At 41.1% G+C, this 17443-nt stretch overlaps 2 protein-coding genes across 3 annotated transcripts in view; both read left to right on the top strand.

Moving 5' to 3' along the window:
- The window catches only part of SLC35A3 (solute carrier family 35 member A3), a 28350-nt gene extending 21504 nt beyond the window's left edge, over nt 1-6846 (top strand). For both annotated transcript variants that reach the window (XM_083511219.1, XM_083511218.1), the window contains exons 7-8: nt 452-585; nt 4586-6846. In XM_083511219.1, the coding sequence (XP_083367345.1) occupies nt 452-585; nt 4586-4676 (225 nt within the window). In that variant the 3' untranslated portion in view covers nt 4677-6846. The remainder of the gene's footprint in view (nt 1-451; nt 586-4585) is intronic.
- The window catches only part of LOC310710274 (uncharacterized protein), a 982430-nt gene that overhangs the window by 892326 nt on the left and 72661 nt on the right, over nt 1-17443 (top strand). The gene's annotated exons all lie outside the window — the stretch shown is intronic.

Below are 17443 nucleotides of genomic sequence, written 5' to 3' on the forward strand. Positions count from 1 at the left end.
AATGTAATATAATTTTGAACTTCCTCACCCTAAATTATGAGTAAGCAAACTAAGGCCCGGGGGCCGGATGCGGCCCAATCGCCTTCTAAATCCGGCCTGTGGACGCTCTGGAGATTAACTTGTTTTTACATGAGTAGAATGTGCCCTTTTATTTAAAATGCATCTCTGGGTTATTTGTGGAGCATAGGAATTTGTCCTTCTCCCCCAAAATATAGTCCGGCCCCCCACAAGGTCTGAGGGACAGTGGACTGGCCCCCAGCTTAAAAGGTTTGCTGACCCCTGCCCTACATGTTAGTGTTAACAAATACCTATTTATTGCAATACATACAGAAGCCCTAGGGGAGGTGCCATCTTTGAGAAGACAGCCTTCCATTTTCTTTGCATGGTAAGGAAGGCCTCTTCTTCGAAGTTTTCAATTATGATGACAACTTACTTTTCAATGTTTTGTCAGGCACTTGGAGGCCTTGTCATAGCTGCTGTTATAAAATATGCAGACAACATTTTAAAAGGATTTGCAACATCTTTGTCTATTATACTGTCAACATTAATCTCATACTTCTGGCTGCAAGATTTTGTCCCTACAAGGTAAGAGTACGTTATATAAATAACTTGAAATTTGTGTCTCAACTGATTTTAAGTAAATTTAACTGCTTAGGTTAGTACGCACTCTAAATACTTTGCAATAGGATGCAGCCTTTGTATTTTATCGTGGAGAATGGTGGTTGTCATGCGGATTACAAAATATAGATTCTAGTTGGAGTCTATCAAAGGTTATAAAATGCACATTTTTGGTCGCTTGTGTCACTATTTCAGTACCTTTTCACATGCTTCTTTCAGACCGACTCAGTTTTTATGCCTGAATTGCACTGATTTACTTCATTAAACTGACTACACTGTTCTTGGTGTTAAGCTAGACATAAACTTTGCAGTTCTTGTGTAGCCTGGTGATGCACATTTTTTAAATGTTAAGACCGAATTGCTGGAGACATGAGTCTTATCATGACCACAGCCTTCAGGGAGAGGAGATATAACCCTTCTCTCCCCAGCAACATGACGAACCCCCTGCTCCTGCAAATGTCGCAACTCATTTCCCTCCATGTTGCGATTCCAATAAAAATTGCTCCCCCAGTTTATTATTAATTAATTTGTTTTTTTGAAAAAGAAAAACTCCAAGCATGGCTGTTAACCATTCAACTGAAATATTTTTTAATTTGGCCCTTTATTTCAGTGGGTTTATTCTGAGCCAAACATACTACTTTTCGTTTTCGCTAAGATCAACATATGCAAAGAATAATGGTCACAGTGTTTTGCTTTTCAGGGAAGGAAATATGAAATTACGGCATTTTAGACTACTTCCATATTAATCTGGACTCAAATATTTTTCAGGGTGATTCTTTGAAATAGGTGGCATATATCTTTATGTAAAACCATATTATGAATTTGTGTCCCCCCCCCAAAAAAACCCCCTTCTTTGTGAGTTTCATTGAATACAGAGGAACTTGATTACAAGTACATATGGTTCAGATAGCAACTGTAAGACATTTAAAAGAGCTCTACCTCTTTCCCCCTCAAAAAAATAATAATCTCTGTATCTGCTGTTCCTGATTTTGTTTAGTGTTTAAATCTGAGGTGCTATCTGCAAGATCTACAATAACTAAAGTTACAGTTCAACCAGAAGCCCATTATTAATAGCTCAAACATTAACTCAGATAAGGAAAATGATCAAATTCAGTATGCCAGAGTGCAAAACATCTAGCTGAGTCGGCTTTGGTTTGCTACTAATTTTCACTGGTATAACATTCAAGTAACACAGTCATACCTTGGTTCTCGAACAGAATGCGTTCCAGGAGTCCGTTCGACTCCCAGAACTGTTCGAAAACCAAGATGCGGCTTCTGATTGGCTGCAGGAGCATCCTGCAGCCAATCGGAAGCTGTGGAAGGCAGACTGGACGTTCGGCTTCTGAAAATGGTTTGAAAACCGGAACACTCACTTCTGGTTTTTGATTGTTCGGGAGTTCCAAGGTGTTTGGCAACCAAGGTAGGACTGTATATATTTTTGAAACCAATATTCACCATCTGTTGTTGGACTAATATTGGGCATCCTGAGTTCTAATTCAGTACATACTGAGGTACAGTGGTACCTCGGGTTAAGAACTTAATTCGTTTTGGAGGTCCATTCTTAACCTGAAACTGTTCTTAACCTGAAGCACCACTTTAGCAGCCTCCCGCTGCTTCCACGCCGCTGCTGTGTGATTTCTGTTCTCATCCTGAAGCAAAGTTCTTAACCCGAGTTACTATTTCTGGGTTAGCGGAGTCTGTAACCTGAAGCGTCTGTAACCCGAGATACCACTGTATCAGTATTTGCCTGGCAATTGTAATCAAACCGTAAACGAACTAAACTAAACAGTGGGGATTAGGTGTTTTTCAGAAAGTTTAATGGTGATTAGACACACAAATGGCATGCCCATTTAAAGCCCTCCAAAGCCTCACCCAGCAGGGTCAATATAGATTAGGCTTTTATTGATGGAGCTTGTTGCCCGCCTATCTGCTCCAAGTTCCATGGTCCACCCACTTCTTTTGCAGATTCTTCTCCATTGCTGAGCTGTGCCAGTTCTGCTCATCAGATGTGAAACGCTCAATCTGATGTCATTCAGCGTGAGCAAGTCAGAGTCCTGTTTTTCCTGGTGGAAAAGCAGTTCCTTCAGCAAAAGTGTTTTTGTGAAAACCTCTGAGGATTGGGGATTTTTGCAAGCCCCGAATCAGTGACTTCGTCTGCTTGTATGACTGTCACTGGTGTGTCAGGATTTCTGTGTAGAGAACTGCTATGGCAACCAAACTGCTGCACTACCCTTACATGCATACAATATTGGCTCCCGTTTATGATGGAGGGAGGAAGATTTTGGGCCTAAAGTTTCTTGCTGCTCAGCTGCAATTTCACGTGCTCTAGCACAGCCTTCAGGTAAGCACAGGGGTGATCGACATGTTACACCATCTGGTAGAATGAATAAAAGTTCTATCATCTTCTTCTTTAGAATGGGAGCCAGGAAACAAGGGGGGCACTATTGATAGGGCACCTGCAACGGTTTCCCTTGTTTGACACTCAGGATTGTAGCTCAGTAACAGAGTAGTACATGCTTTTGATGCAATGATCTCTATTACAGTCCTTGATGGTGTACCGTGTCGATCACCCCGCTCTTACCTGAAGGCTGTGCTACAGCACATGAAATTGCAGCTGAGCAGCAAGAAACTTCAGGCCAAAAATCTTCCTTCCTCCATCATAAACAGGAGCCAATATTGTACAGTGGTACCTCGGGTTACATATGCTTCAGGTTACATACGCTTCAGGTTACAGACTCCGCTAACCCAGAAATAGTGCTTCAGGTTAAGAACATTGCTTCAGGATGAGAACAGAAATCATGCTCCGGCAGCGCGGTGGCAGCAGGAGGCTCCATTAGCTAAAGTGGTGCTTCAGGTTAAGAACAGTTTCAGGTTAAGAACAGACCTCCGGAACGAATTAAGTACTTAACCCGAGGTACCACTGTATGCTTGTAAGGATAGCGCAGCAGTTTTGTTGCCATAGCAGTTCTCTACAGAAATCCTGACACGCCAGTGATAGTCATACAAGCAGACGAAGTCACTGATTTGGGGCTTGCAAAAATCCCCAATCCTCAGAGGTTTTCACAAAAACACTTTTGCTGAAGGAACTGCTTTTCCACCAGGAAAAACAGGACTCAGACTTGCTCACGCTGAATGACATCAGATTGAGCTTTTCAGGTAGGATTCGGAAAAACCATTTATACCATTTATAAAACCCTGCTATTGCCAGTCATTGACTGAGTTGGACGAGCCAACAGTTTGATTCTCCACTGAGCAGTTTCTTATGTTCCCAAGTTGAACATAAGTTGATTAGAATCTTTCCTTTCCTTATTTGCATACTTTTAAGAGAGAATATTAACACACCAGCAGTGCGTTCAGTCAGAAACGGAAGAAAAATATTTAACTCCAATGGAAATATCTTAGAGCAGGTACATACTTGCCTGAATTTTGAAAGCCCACTCTTTTGATAGCCACAATTTTTTGATACCCTGAATTTTGATGCACACTTTTTCAGCCATTTTGAACCCTGCAGCCTACATATTGGACTTCTCAGTCTAAGCCACTGTCTTCCATGCCTGTGGAAGTGTCCAAAGCAAAACAATGGCTTTTTTGTCCAATTCTCTCTCAGACAACATCATGAGACTTTAACAGTAACCATTTGCAAGCTGGGAAGTTCTGTCGTGTTGCCGCGCAAAAGTCTCATATTTGCTCACTGCATCTATTTAATAAGGCGCTATTTTATCACTTTTATTTTATTGTTCCAGTTCCTTTGCAGACCTCTGTATGTGTCCTGGTGTTTCATTATATGACCAGGTTAAGAGAAAAGCCAGATATCTGCTTGTAAAAAGAACGGGGAAATGGGAAATGGGAAAAGCAAAACTAACGAACATTTTGGTCATGAAATAAATACATTGAAGTAAATGATATCCAGTTTATGAATGTATATGGTCTTAAGTCTCTCTCTCCCCCCCCCCTTTTTCACTTTCAGTGTTTTTTTCCTTGGAGCCGTTCTTGTAATAGCTGCTACATTCCTATACGGTTATGATCCAAAGCCTGCGGGGAATCCTATTAAAGCGTAGCAGATTCTTCAGTGCCAGCCCTTTTTTTTTGCAAAAACTGTGCATTAAGGACCTCAAAATAATTATATGGAGGACCACCAAGCACTGGAATGGAAGAGTTTACATGGTATCTGAAGAATGACAACATATTAAAATAATGGTTTATGGGAGACCAAACTACAGAAAGACAGAAAACAGTATGTACCTCTGGAAACGAAGGAAGTCCTAGAACAAAACTTGAAGGGAACACGTTGCACCTAATACTTACAATTAGAAATGCTTCCTGCTTGAACTCTGAGGTTAAATCAGAATTATTTACTGTATTTGACAGCTGCAGAAATGCCCTATGCACTCTTCTCGCAAGAGCACATGACATTTGTTGAATCATACCTTTTTTTCTTTTCTTTTTTTGCAAATTGACTGTTTCATCTTAGTATGTTTTTTTTTTAACTTGCTGTATATTTGTAATGATCAAATCAAAGTGAAATAAGACTTGGTGCAACCATGGCGTTTCTGATTTGGTATTCCGATTTAAACTCCTGCAAAGTAGGATTGAATCGTTCTCATTTCAGACATTTTAAATACTTTATATAGAAAGCTGAAAAAGTAAACAGAAATTGGTGTTGGGAAACATATACACATTTCTTACGGTCACGAGAAACCTTTTTGATAAGATTCCCAGAGAGGAAGAATTTGAATCCACAAATAATAAAAAGGATTCATCAGAAGTGTTGTAGGGTTCAGGTCACAACGTACGGTGGGTTAGTTCACAACGTACGCTGCTGCAGCACTACCACTGAGTCTGACCAAAGGCTTCGTAAAATCAAATTGAAGAGGCATAGCTACCGTGCTTTCATTCAACAAAAGGCTATGATAGAGTGCCAGAGTTGGCACCAGATATGGATGTGTGTGTTCAAAGAGCAAATCCTTTTTATATAAAGATATAAAAGCAAAAAAAAATCTTGTAATTACCTTACAGTGCATTTCATTGCTTCACAATTTGATTTGAAAATATTTTAAACTGTATTTTTAAAATTAGTCATGGAAATGTTTAAAGGTATTATCGTTCCTTTTGGAGCCATGGTGATATATCATGTGAATATACTGTATTATATTACAGAGCTTTAAAACACACACACACACACACACACACACACACACGTAAGAATTATGTAACTGAGAGTGGTTTTTGTCCAGTCTTGTGAAGAATACATGCTAACTGTATTAATATCGATAACATTATTGTGCAATGAGTATAGGGCATCATTTCTCCTGGTACAAGGGATTGCCAAAGAATCTTCTTTCCTTCATCCTGGAATGGCTGGGCAAACCTTCTTGGAACACTTGTTACGGCTTAATATTGTGGGCAAAGCTGGTGTTTAACTGCTTACGGTAACATATCAAAAGTAAGGAAATGTCTACAAAACACCCCACTTACACATCTGTGTAACAACCATGGTTCTTCTTGCCTTCTGCCCCAACATGTTTCTAATAATAATAATAATAATAATAATAATAATAATAATAATAATAATTTATTATCTATACCCCACCCATCTGGCTGTGTTTTCCCAGCCACTCTGGGCGGCTTCCAACAAAAGATTAAAAATACATTAAAACATCAGTCATTAAAAACTTCCCTAAACAGGGCTGCCTTCGGATGTCTTCTAAACATCAGATAGTTGTTTATTTCTTTGACATCTGATGGGAGGGCGTTCCACAGATGTCAAAGAAATAAATGTCAAAGAAATAAATAGATGTTTCTGTGATGCTGCTAGGAGTCTCATAGCACTCTTGTGATTCTCACAGCTACAATTCTATGGGTTCTTCGTGGGGAGCTATGAGTTACATTAATTTAATGTTCCTTTGCTTCAGAATTAGTCTATTAAAATATTTCAGAGCATAATCCCATGCATTTCTACTTAGGTGCAAGTTCCCATTACATTCAGTGGGACTTTCTCCCAGGTAAGTGTGTATGGGATTGAAATATCAAGTCCGTTAAGTCAAACCTAATCGAAGTGTCAGGTTAGTGCACAGCTTTTTTTCCTTTTTACGGTAAAGAATTAATTTACAAATGGTGCATTAATTATTGCTTTTCTGCAGCGTTTCCACTGGTAACGGTTCAAAGTGAAAGTAATTTATATTCCAAACATTGGCATTAGCAAAGAAATAAAGTGTTTATGAAAATAAAGGAGCTTTTATTTTTATTTTTTCAAAATTTTAATGGTGATTTGACCAACCATATTTAACAAAAAATGCTATATCATTTTGACTATCAACTGATGTATCCACCCGCATTTGTTTACCAACCTTGAACCTCATTTATAAGTCATTGTTGTTTTAGTGTTACAAGGAGAAAATGGGAAAGTTTATCAGACTGTTGTGATACTAGCTGAAACTTCTCTCGAGAGTGTGTTGTATTGTGATCATGATTTCAGGCAGCGGAACCATGCATGTTTTGAAGAAATTCTACCCATTTGTGCAAGAAATCCAGTGCACATATTGTTGGATCTGTTACACAGAGGAGGTAGGTGTCATACTAACAGATAAATCATGGGTAGGCAAACTAAGGCCCGGAGGCCGGATCCGGCCCAATTGCCTTCTCAATCCGACCCGCGGACGGTCCGGGAATCAGCGTGTTTTTACATGAGTAGAATGTGTCCTTTTATTTAAAATGCATCTCTGGGTTATTTGTGGGGCATAGAAATTTGTTCATTTTTTCTGTTCAAAATATAGTCCGGCCCCCCACAAAGTCTGAGGGACAGTGGACTGGCCCCCTGCTGAATAAGTCTGCTGACCCCTGAGATAAATGCTTTCTGAGCATGTCTGCTTATAAGCACAAATCTAGGGCAGAGGAGAATCAGTGTTTGGGGGTGGAGAGGATGCCTAATACTTTCTACATCTTATCTCACAATGCAAAAGCTGCTCTCTCCCAGTGCCATTTCCTCACATCCTAACTTCTTCCAACATCATAACCTGACTGGGGTTGGGATGGGGAGAGAATAGCTTCAGACCTTAAAAAACTAGAAACAAATGAGAAGCCATGAAAGTCTTGCAGTGTTCCCATTTCCTGTACCATGAGCAATTTTCTAACAGTCCATGTTAAGTTGTGGGTGAACATATCAGACGACACAGCAGTTCTTCAAACAGCTCTTGTTTATTCACAGGCCAGGACAGAACTGAACTGAAGGGCTCAGTCAGCCTGCTTATATAGAGCTCCAGTACAATGTAACTGTAACAATTTTCTAAAACTATCCAATCACTGAATGTCACTTTCGATCCCTTATTTGCATAACTATCTACAGTATCCCCCTGCTGGCCCAGGGTGAGAACTTCAGTACATAACAGTCCATATGTTATTCGGCCCTGCACCAAAGGCTTTTTTTATTAATTATAACCCTGCCCTTCACCAAATACTCCCAAGGTGGGTGGATGTTGTTGCCATCATCATTAATGTTTTAATTGCCTTCTACACCATCATCTCAAGGCGAAGTACACCTCAAACTGCCCAAAACCTTTGAACACCAAAAGTTTTGTTTGAAAACAAAACAAAAACAACACAAAATAGACGCATTTATCCAGCTGAGAGAGAAGGCTGTTGGAACAAAAATGGCTTCTGCTGTTTGTGGAAAATGCAGAGAGTGGGTTTCTGTTGTATCTTGACAGGAATACTGTTCCACAGAGCAGGGATATCCATACTGAAATTGTGTAGAATGCAATACTAAAACCAACAAATACAGAAAATAAACGGCTGGAAAGTCCCAAATACAAATAATTATATAAAAATAAACAACCATCCATTGCATTCAGACTGCAATTCCATACCTGCTTTCCTGGGAACAGGAAACGCCATAGAATGTACAGTGGTACTTCGCAAGACGAATGCCTCGCAAGACGAAAAACGCGCAAGACAAAAGAGTTTTCCGTTTGTTGAGTCGTTCCGCAAGACGAATTTCCCTATGGGCTTGCTTTGCAAGACGAAACATCTTGTGACTTGTTGCGAGTTTATTTCCTTTTTCTTAAAGCCGCTAAGCCGTTAATAGCCGCTAAGCAGTTAATAGCCGCTAAGCCGCTAATAGCCGTGTTTCGCAAGACGAAAAAACCGCAAGACGAAGAGACTCGCGGAATGGATTAATTTCGTCTTGCGAGGCACCACTGTACTTCTGAGTAGACTTTATAGGATTGCACTGCAAGATTTTAGAACTAGAAAGAACTATAAACACAACTGACATTTTTTTAAAAAAACAACAACAACTGGCCATTGTGAAGAAAATTAATTATGAAAGTTTAGTCATCTCTCATGTTGGTGGAAGGGAGCTCAGGTTGGAAGCCGATGTTTTTCCTTAAATTCTATTTTTTTGTTGTTTAGTCGTTTAGTCATGTCCGACTCTTCGTGACCCCATGGACCAGAGCACGCCAGGCACTTCTGTCTTCCACTGCCTCCCGCAGTTTGGTCAGACTCATGTTTGTAGCTTCGAGAACACTGTCCAACCATCTCATCCTCTGTCGTCCCCTTCTCCTTGTGCCCTCCATCTTTCCCAACATCAGGGTCTTTTCCAGGGAATCTTCTCTTCTCATGAGGTGGCCAAAGTATTGGTGCCTCAGCTTCATGATCTGTCCTATTTTACGTTTTGCTTATTACAATGCTGCACTTGGAATTCATTCGTTTTTCCTCCCATGCTTGTTTGGATAAAAATACTAAGAAATTTGAGCTATCCCTGAATTCAGCATGGGCATGGAACAGAGTCACAGTAGGCATGAATTTCCCAATATTATTAGGGTTCTCTTTCGTTCTTTGTTGGCTCTTGAATTGGACAAATTCAGGCATTGTCAGAGACATAATCATTCAGTTGAAATGGTAGCTGGTTGATAACTGGATACGTTTATTTATCAAGGGGGTGGGTTCCTATTGCCCCCGCCCCAAACACAGTATTCTCAGGAGACATTATACTAGTCTTGATCATTTTGGCTATCTCATCTTGAAAATTCATTTCTGTTGGGCGAACAGTGTTTGCTTATTTAGCAACCCTAATTCAGAGGATTAGCAAATCACTTTATATATAAAAAGTCAATACATCATATTTTAATCATTTTCACAGTATCCACACACCCCCTGAAGCCCTAGGATGAAATTGGGCCTGTGATTAACTGAAATGCAGGACTCAACGTAATAGTTTGAGATTAAGCCGTTATCATTTTTAATTACTTGAATGTTTTTCGCTTACCTGGGAGAAAGATCCATTGAACCCAATAGGATTAATTTCTGAGGAAAGGAGGATTGCTCTGTAATAGGATATCTGAATCCTGTAATCTGAGGTAATAATTGGTACTACGGTGTTGAACAACCTCTGTAAGTAAGAATAAAAGTTTGGAAATACTAAAATTGGCTGATGGAGTTGAGGAGAAGAATGACCTTAATGGGCAATGTAACAGTTCAGCGTCCACTGAATGCTGTTTAGCTGTTCCAATTGTCTTCACAGCAACCCTGCAACTTTTATCACTATTAAATTCCATTTTACAGATGGGGAACGTTTTGCCTAAAGTCACACTGTGCCATCCTGACTGGCAAGTGAACTGAACTTAGATCCCAGAACAAAATAGAAAAGAGCTATCCCACCGCCCCATAAAGTGCCAATTAAAACTAGTTAAATATCTGAAGCAGGCGCTCAGAGAACATAGCAGCGACTACTTCACATTTTTAAAATGGCACAATCAGATTCATTTTTAAAATGGAACAATCGGATTCATTCCATACATTGCTACCCTGCTCTGTATCCCAAAGTTTCCAGAGTAGCTCACCAATCAAGAAGAAATTAAAACCTTAAAAAATCCTCTAATGCAGCAAGTAATTAAAAACCAATACACTTTTCTAATCACAGAAGTAACGGCTGCAATCTTCCATGAGTCCACACTTTACAGATTAATTGAAACTCTTAGAAAAGTTATTGAAAAATCTGATGCTCCTACTGAGGAGTGTTGCTTGCCCTTATTATTACCCTTTCACAGACATTCTTGGAGAAGCATGCGGTGAAAAAGAGGGGAAATAGCAAACATATCACTGGCTGAGTAACAATGGATCCTCAGACAGGGGACGTGGGTGGCGCTGTGATCTAAACCCCTGAGCCTCTTGGGTGTGCTGATTGGAAGGTCTGCATTCGAATCCCCGCAACAGGGTGAGCTCCCGTTGCTCTATCCCAGCTTCTGCCAACCTAGCAGTTCGAAAGCATGCCAGTGCAAGTAGATTAATAGGTACCACTGCGGCGGGAAGGTAAACAGTGTTTCCGTGCGCTCTGGCACTCGTTACAGTCCTCTATGCACCGGTAGCGATTTAGTCAAGGGGCCACATGACTCGGAAAACCGTGGACAAACACCGGCTCCCTCGGCCTGAAAGCGAGATGAGTGCCGCAACCCCATAGTCACCTTTGACTGGACTTAACCGTCCGGGGTCCTTTACCTATATCATACGTTACAGTTAGGGGAGCTGATTTATGCTGTAACATTTAAAAGCTTGCCACCACATGGTGGGAGCTAACTAAACCATTCTTGCATAGCTGGGACAGCAGCAATAATAATGAGCTAAGGAACTCGGGTGGCGCTAGGGACGCGGGTGGCGCTGTGGGTAAAACCTCAGCGCCTAGGACTTGCCGATCGCATGGTCGGCGGTTCGAATCCCCGCGGCGGGGTGCGCTCCCGTCGTTCGGTCCCAGCGCCTGCCAACCTAGCAGTTCAAAAGCACCTCTAAGTGCAAGTAGATAAATAGGGACCGCTTACCAGCGGGAAGGTAAATGGCGTTCCGTGTGCTGCGCTGGCTCGCCAGATGCAGCTTCGTCATGCTGGCCACGTGACCCAGAAGTGTCTGCGGACAGCGCTGGCTCCCAGCCTATAGAGTGAGATGAGCGTACAACCCTAGAGTCTGGCAAGACTGGCCTGTACGGGCAGGGGTACCTTTACCTTTACTAAGGAACTTTTATAAAGGTCCCTCTCAAATGCCGGCATCCCTTTAAATGCTACAGCAGCACCATCTATGGGATAAACCTGCAGAAGAACAGCTCTCATGCCACTTCTGAAACACCCAGACTACCCAAGATGCCCTTGTTTGTAGTTTCTGCAGCCAAGAATTCACTAGTGTACAGTATTTGAAAGTAGTTTTGATATACTTAAATCAACCTTGCCAATGAATACCTCACTATGTCACACCCACATTATTTATAAGGAGTGCAAATTTATTTTGGAAGCGTGCATGCACGCAGTAGGAATATTTCACTGTTGTATCTGATCATCTTAGGAATATGTTTTCCATACATCTTAAACAAGCCAGAGCAATGGCTAGAGAAACAAAACAATAGCTACCTGCTGTTGATGTGAAGAATTATTCTGAGTAAGTTTAAACTTGGCATATGCAGCAGTAGCAAAAACGGGAGACGACCAGGTTTCTTGGCTCATCGTTAAAGAGACCCACTTATGCAAAACTGAATTTGTTAAGCAGATTCATTTATTTCACTTATGACTGCTACCAGTCATCATTCTCTCTTGTCACTTCTTTCTTTTAACATAATACCTGTTGTCAGAGTCCATTTTGGCAGATTTAGCTCTGGCACTGGTTTAAACGGATAGCAGATTTGGATAAACAATACTGTACATGAATTGTATGTACATATACACAAAACTGGATACAGAACTTCCTATGAAACAATAAAATTGAATTGAATTTGCTTGTAGGTTTTCTTGCATTCTAGGCTTAGCCAAAGAATAATTGTTCCCCTGCCAGTCATTTGCACACAGAAAGATGAGCAATTTTTTTGCCCTTGCTTGTAAAAACTATATTTTTACTGTGACCTGCTGCTGCTGTTTTGTCTCCCTTTAGAAAGTGGACTGTATGTTTGGCCACAATATTTGCTTTTTACATACTAGGATGTTTTATTATGATGCATACGTGTTGCTGGACTTGTAGAAATGTAATTTGATGGCTCCCGTTTGGAAGAATTTGAAGACCTGATTTTGTTCACTTTTTAAAATAGATAAATCTTCCCTGATATTTATAATGCTGGACTGATTTCATGTTAGCAGCTGCTTCTATGAGAAAGAACATTTGGATGAAAGATTTCATGCATGTACTCTTGCATCAATCGATGACGATGATGATCCTTTTACCCTGATGAAACCCAAAGCTCCATGCATACTGAAGGAAATTTTGTACCTGCCAAGTCAGAATCCACTTAGGAGAGTCCTAAGTTCACAACCTGTGGTGCAAGCCCAGCCCCAATATTGGTGATGATCTGCGGGGGGAAACCATGGAAGTGGTAAAGTTCCAGGGAGCCAAATGGAGCTCCCTCTTCCCTAGTCACTTTTTAGTACTGTAGGCTTCCACTGACTCCAAAAAAGTGGTAAGAACTCCCTTCCTCTGCCTCCATAGCTGCAGCTTGCTGATACATACAGCCAACCTCATTTCTGTCTTTAGAAAGCTTCCCTGCTCTAGGCAGAGACAGTATTTATTTGGCAAACAGTAAAAAGGTAAAGGGACCCTGACCGTAAGGTCCAGTTGCAGACGACTCTGGTGTTGTGGCGCTCATCTCGCTTTACTGGCCAAGGGAGCTGGTGCACAGCTTCTGGGTCATAGCCAGCATGACTAAGCCGCTTCTGACCAAACCAGAACAGCGCACGGAAACGCTGTTTACCTTCCTGCCAGAGCGGTATCTATTTATGTACTTGCACTTTGACGGGCTTTCAAACTGCTAGGTTAGCAGGAGCAGGGACTGAGCAACAGGAGGTCGCCCCATCGCGGGGATTCGAACCGCCTACCTTCTGATCGGCAAGTCCAGGCAATTCAATGACTGTTCAGCTCCACAAGCTCATTTCAAGTTTGGGGGGTTGGAAGCAAAACAGGTAGAAAAAAGGGGAAGTGTGGTCTAAGCTTTTAAAAGCAGTTTTGAGAAATTATTACTTGGGTGCCTGGCTGATCTATGGCCCAAACTATGCTACAACAGGAGACACCTTATTAGTCATCTCCTGAAGCATTTGTTTTATTCTCTTCACTTCCTCACCAGTAGGTAAGAGCGTGGGCTGAGGTTTAATCTTGTTCAGCTTCCAAAAGACAGAACACCAGTCCTGCTTCCCCTCAGGCCTTTCAGTTTATAATATGCATACGCAGCCACCTTCTGGAAGCTGCAGACAGGTAAGCAGCCTCTTTGCTCTGTCAAAACCTGTTGCGGCAGGTGCCTGTTATGAACCTTTCCCCTTCCCAAGGTGTAATATAATCTCAAAAATACAATCTCAGCTGCAGAGCATTGTGAAAGTGTTGTAGGCAACTCGCCAAGGATTTCAGTTGGTAAGGTGAAAATGATTTTTACATTTGGGTCCAGAACCTGATGGGATAAATATGAAAAGAAGGGGGATAATTTGGTAGCCATCCTGTTTTAGAACCACAAGCTATCGGAATAATGGATGCCCTTTTCAGACTATTTAAAGAAACATTTTATGATGAATGTGAACTGGAGGGCCAAAAGAAGTAAATGAAAGAAACCCTTGTGAGCTGTGAGGTCTCACTTCCAAAACATGCTTTCTGCTAATCTCAGTGTGCATTTTCTGCTCTTGGCTTGCCTGCTTCCAAATGCATAGGCTAGACTACCCTGAGGTTAAGAACGTAAGAAGAGATTTCTGGATCAGGCCAGAGCCCCATCTAGACCAGCATCCTATTCTCACAGCGACCAACTGGACACCTATGTAGAGCACCTAAGCAGGACTTTGTTTTGTCTGTCCTGAGCCTTCCAATGAAGCAGAACATTGGATGTCCATGGGTTCTGCTGTGAAAGAGGAAATTTTTCTTGTCTTTATCTTTGTTCATCCCACACATGCTTTTATGTGCTTCTGTTATCTCATCTCTTGCTCACCTTTTCTCTAAACTAAAAAGCCCCAAATGCTGCGACCATTCTTCATAAGGCATTTGTTCCAGTCCTTTGATCATTTTGGCTGCCCTTTTCTGAAACTTTTCTGACACTACCAAATCCTTTTTGAGGTGAGACATCTAGAACTGGACACAGTATTCCTAATGTTGCCACAGCATAGATTTGTATAACAGCAGAACAGCCGTGGCAGTTTTTATTTTATATTCCTTTCCTAATGATTCCTAGAATTTGTCTTTTTCATGGCCTCCACATACCAAGTTGACATCTGACCTATCCACTATGACCTCAAGGTCTTCCTAGTTAGTTCTAGTTGGGCTGTTCTTTCTTTCTTTCTTTAAAACAAAAAATTAAAACAAACCGATACAAAACAACCACAACAATTCCAAGGATCATGTCAAGAGAGGGGGAAAATGTACATGAATGATATGTCCTCATTACATGTGTTTGGAAAGAATATATCTATAAATGCCAAACATATAGGATCAATTACAACAGCAGACTTACAAAGTTGAAAATAACCTTCTTTAAACCTTGGAGACAATCAACATGATACCTAAATAAACAAAAATCTGGAAGTTCAGTAAATATCTCAAAATAAATATAGAATAGAAGGTGGTCCAGGTTCTTCTGCTGAGGAATTAATGAAAGAAATGAATGGAGACCCGTTATCATAACATTTATCTCTGGTAATATCGCCCCTGACTTCTCCATAATGTTGTGTTGGTCTGTCTACAAGCACAACCTTCCAAACACTATCATAGCAGTTTTGCATAGCTGAGTCTTACTCTTTACACACACTAAAAGCAAACGTTTAAGACTGTAAGAAGAAAGTGTCCTTCCAATTTAAATTTGGGCCAGGGAGTTGGGAGAAGTCTGCCAAAGTTTGCAGAAGCTCTTTGGGCAACTGTGGCCTGCATGAAAGGTGGTGATGGATGAGCTCCACTTGGCTTGCTGCAGAAGTCACTTAAAAAAGAAAAAAGCTTTTCTAATAAATGTTTTTAAAATAACAACCCAATTCTGAGTCGTTAAAAAACCAACATCTTGACTATCCTTGGCAAGGGAGGGAAATAAATGGAAGTGAGAAGGGCTTGGTTCCAGTATGAGAATTGATGTGCATGTTGGTGAATGCTGTTTCCTGCTGGAGAGCATGGGATCTGTAGTTTCCCCTGCCTCCCAATCAGAGTAGGGAAGCAGAGAAAACTTCAAATCTCAGGTTCCTCATCAGGAACCTGATGTTTCATCACATAGGAGCTCATTTCCATTCAAGAGTAAGGCTTACTCTTTTCCTGTCTTGATGAGAAGCAAGCCCTTCTCATCACCAGTCCCTTCCTTCCAATCCTTTTCAAGGGTATTATGTTTGGTTGGAGGAGGGTATGGTGATGTGGACAGGATTGCAGTGGAAATGGAGACAAACCCTAGAACGAACTCTAAATTCTGAGGCATCATAACTAAGGCTTTCCAAACTGGCGGATTTTTGTATTTCAGACTCCTCCAATTCCCTATTTGCCCTCATTTGGCAAATGGCAAAGGGCATCTCATGAGTTGCAAAGGGCATCTCATGAGTTGCAGGCTAGTAGCAAGTAAAGTCCTGTGTGAAATAGGGCAGCTGAACTGGAGAACTGCATCCACCCGTCTCTGTTCTCTGAAGTTTAGCCAGTGAGTTAAGCTTCATAAAGGACATTTTTCTACGAGTCACAAAGTGTGACATCTGTGTCAAATTCATTCTGCTGCTCCGTGTACTGTATCAGTTAAAGATTTATACTGCCAGTGTCTTTCATTTAAATGACTCTGAAAGCGGTAGGGTTGCATAGGGCCTATGTGAGTTAGTGCATGTATTGACCAGGAGGGTCAATAAACCCAGTGTGCAAGAACTGGCTTAATGTGCCCCACTGTGAGAGAGGGGAGAAAATAATAATGGAAGAATGAAATACATTAATGTACACTTCGCAGTTCCCTTTTTATTGCACAATGTAAATATAACCCAATGTACTATATTTACCAGACAAAATGTAAACATACAGTATCTTTAAAAAATGATGAAAAAGTGTTGTTACCTTCATAGCAGAACAGGACATCTACACCTGAACCAAATGGGTGTGATTTGTATACTGTCGGATGCTCCCTCAATCTCCTAGTGGTGTGAGATTCCAGGAGCTTATACAGGGTTTGTATTTTGTTTTGGAATGAAACACAGTGAAGTGGTGTCTTTACAACCTGAGCCTTAACAGAGGGGTTCACAGCATTGACATCCCAAAAGGGTCTTGTTTCTCCCAGCCTTGGATTCAAGCACCAATTGAGTATTTTACCTCGTTGACATTCCAGCTTGCTACTTTACGTCGACTTTCTGGCTCACTTGGCACAAACTCAATTCTAAACTCTGGCTTTCCTCTGCTTTGAAATTTTGTATCTAGCACGGAGCCCCCTTCGCTTTGCTCTCTTAATGGCCCATTCCCCTGGCTATTACCTGAACACAATAAGCCAGCCTGCCTTGATTAGCTTTGAACACTTGCTGAGTCCAGGGATTAGGTGTCTGGCAGTCAGTTTAACACCCCAAGCTTGATTCCAACACTTACTGGATCCAGGAATAGAGGGGTCTGGCACCCCCATACGCATAACTTTAGATTGTACCTAATTAAACCATTTAATTCAGTACTGTAGGTTGTACCCAATTAAGCCATACTTGGAAGAGAGCTACTGAAATAACAGAATCATAGAATTAAGTCCAAATGAATAGATTTAAATCCATTGGTTTTAAATGGGTCTAGTTACAGGGCACTCCACCGACATAGATATGATTATGATTTCAGATTATTGTTGTTTTATCTCATTTGAAGGCCTGCACATACCACCCACTTATAAAGAAGGCAGTTTATTATTATTTTAGGA

This window comes from Podarcis liolepis (genome assembly GCF_965112155.1).
Source record: "Podarcis liolepis genome assembly, chromosome: 6".
Lineage (NCBI taxonomy): Eukaryota > Metazoa > Chordata > Lepidosauria > Squamata > Lacertidae > Podarcis > Podarcis liolepis.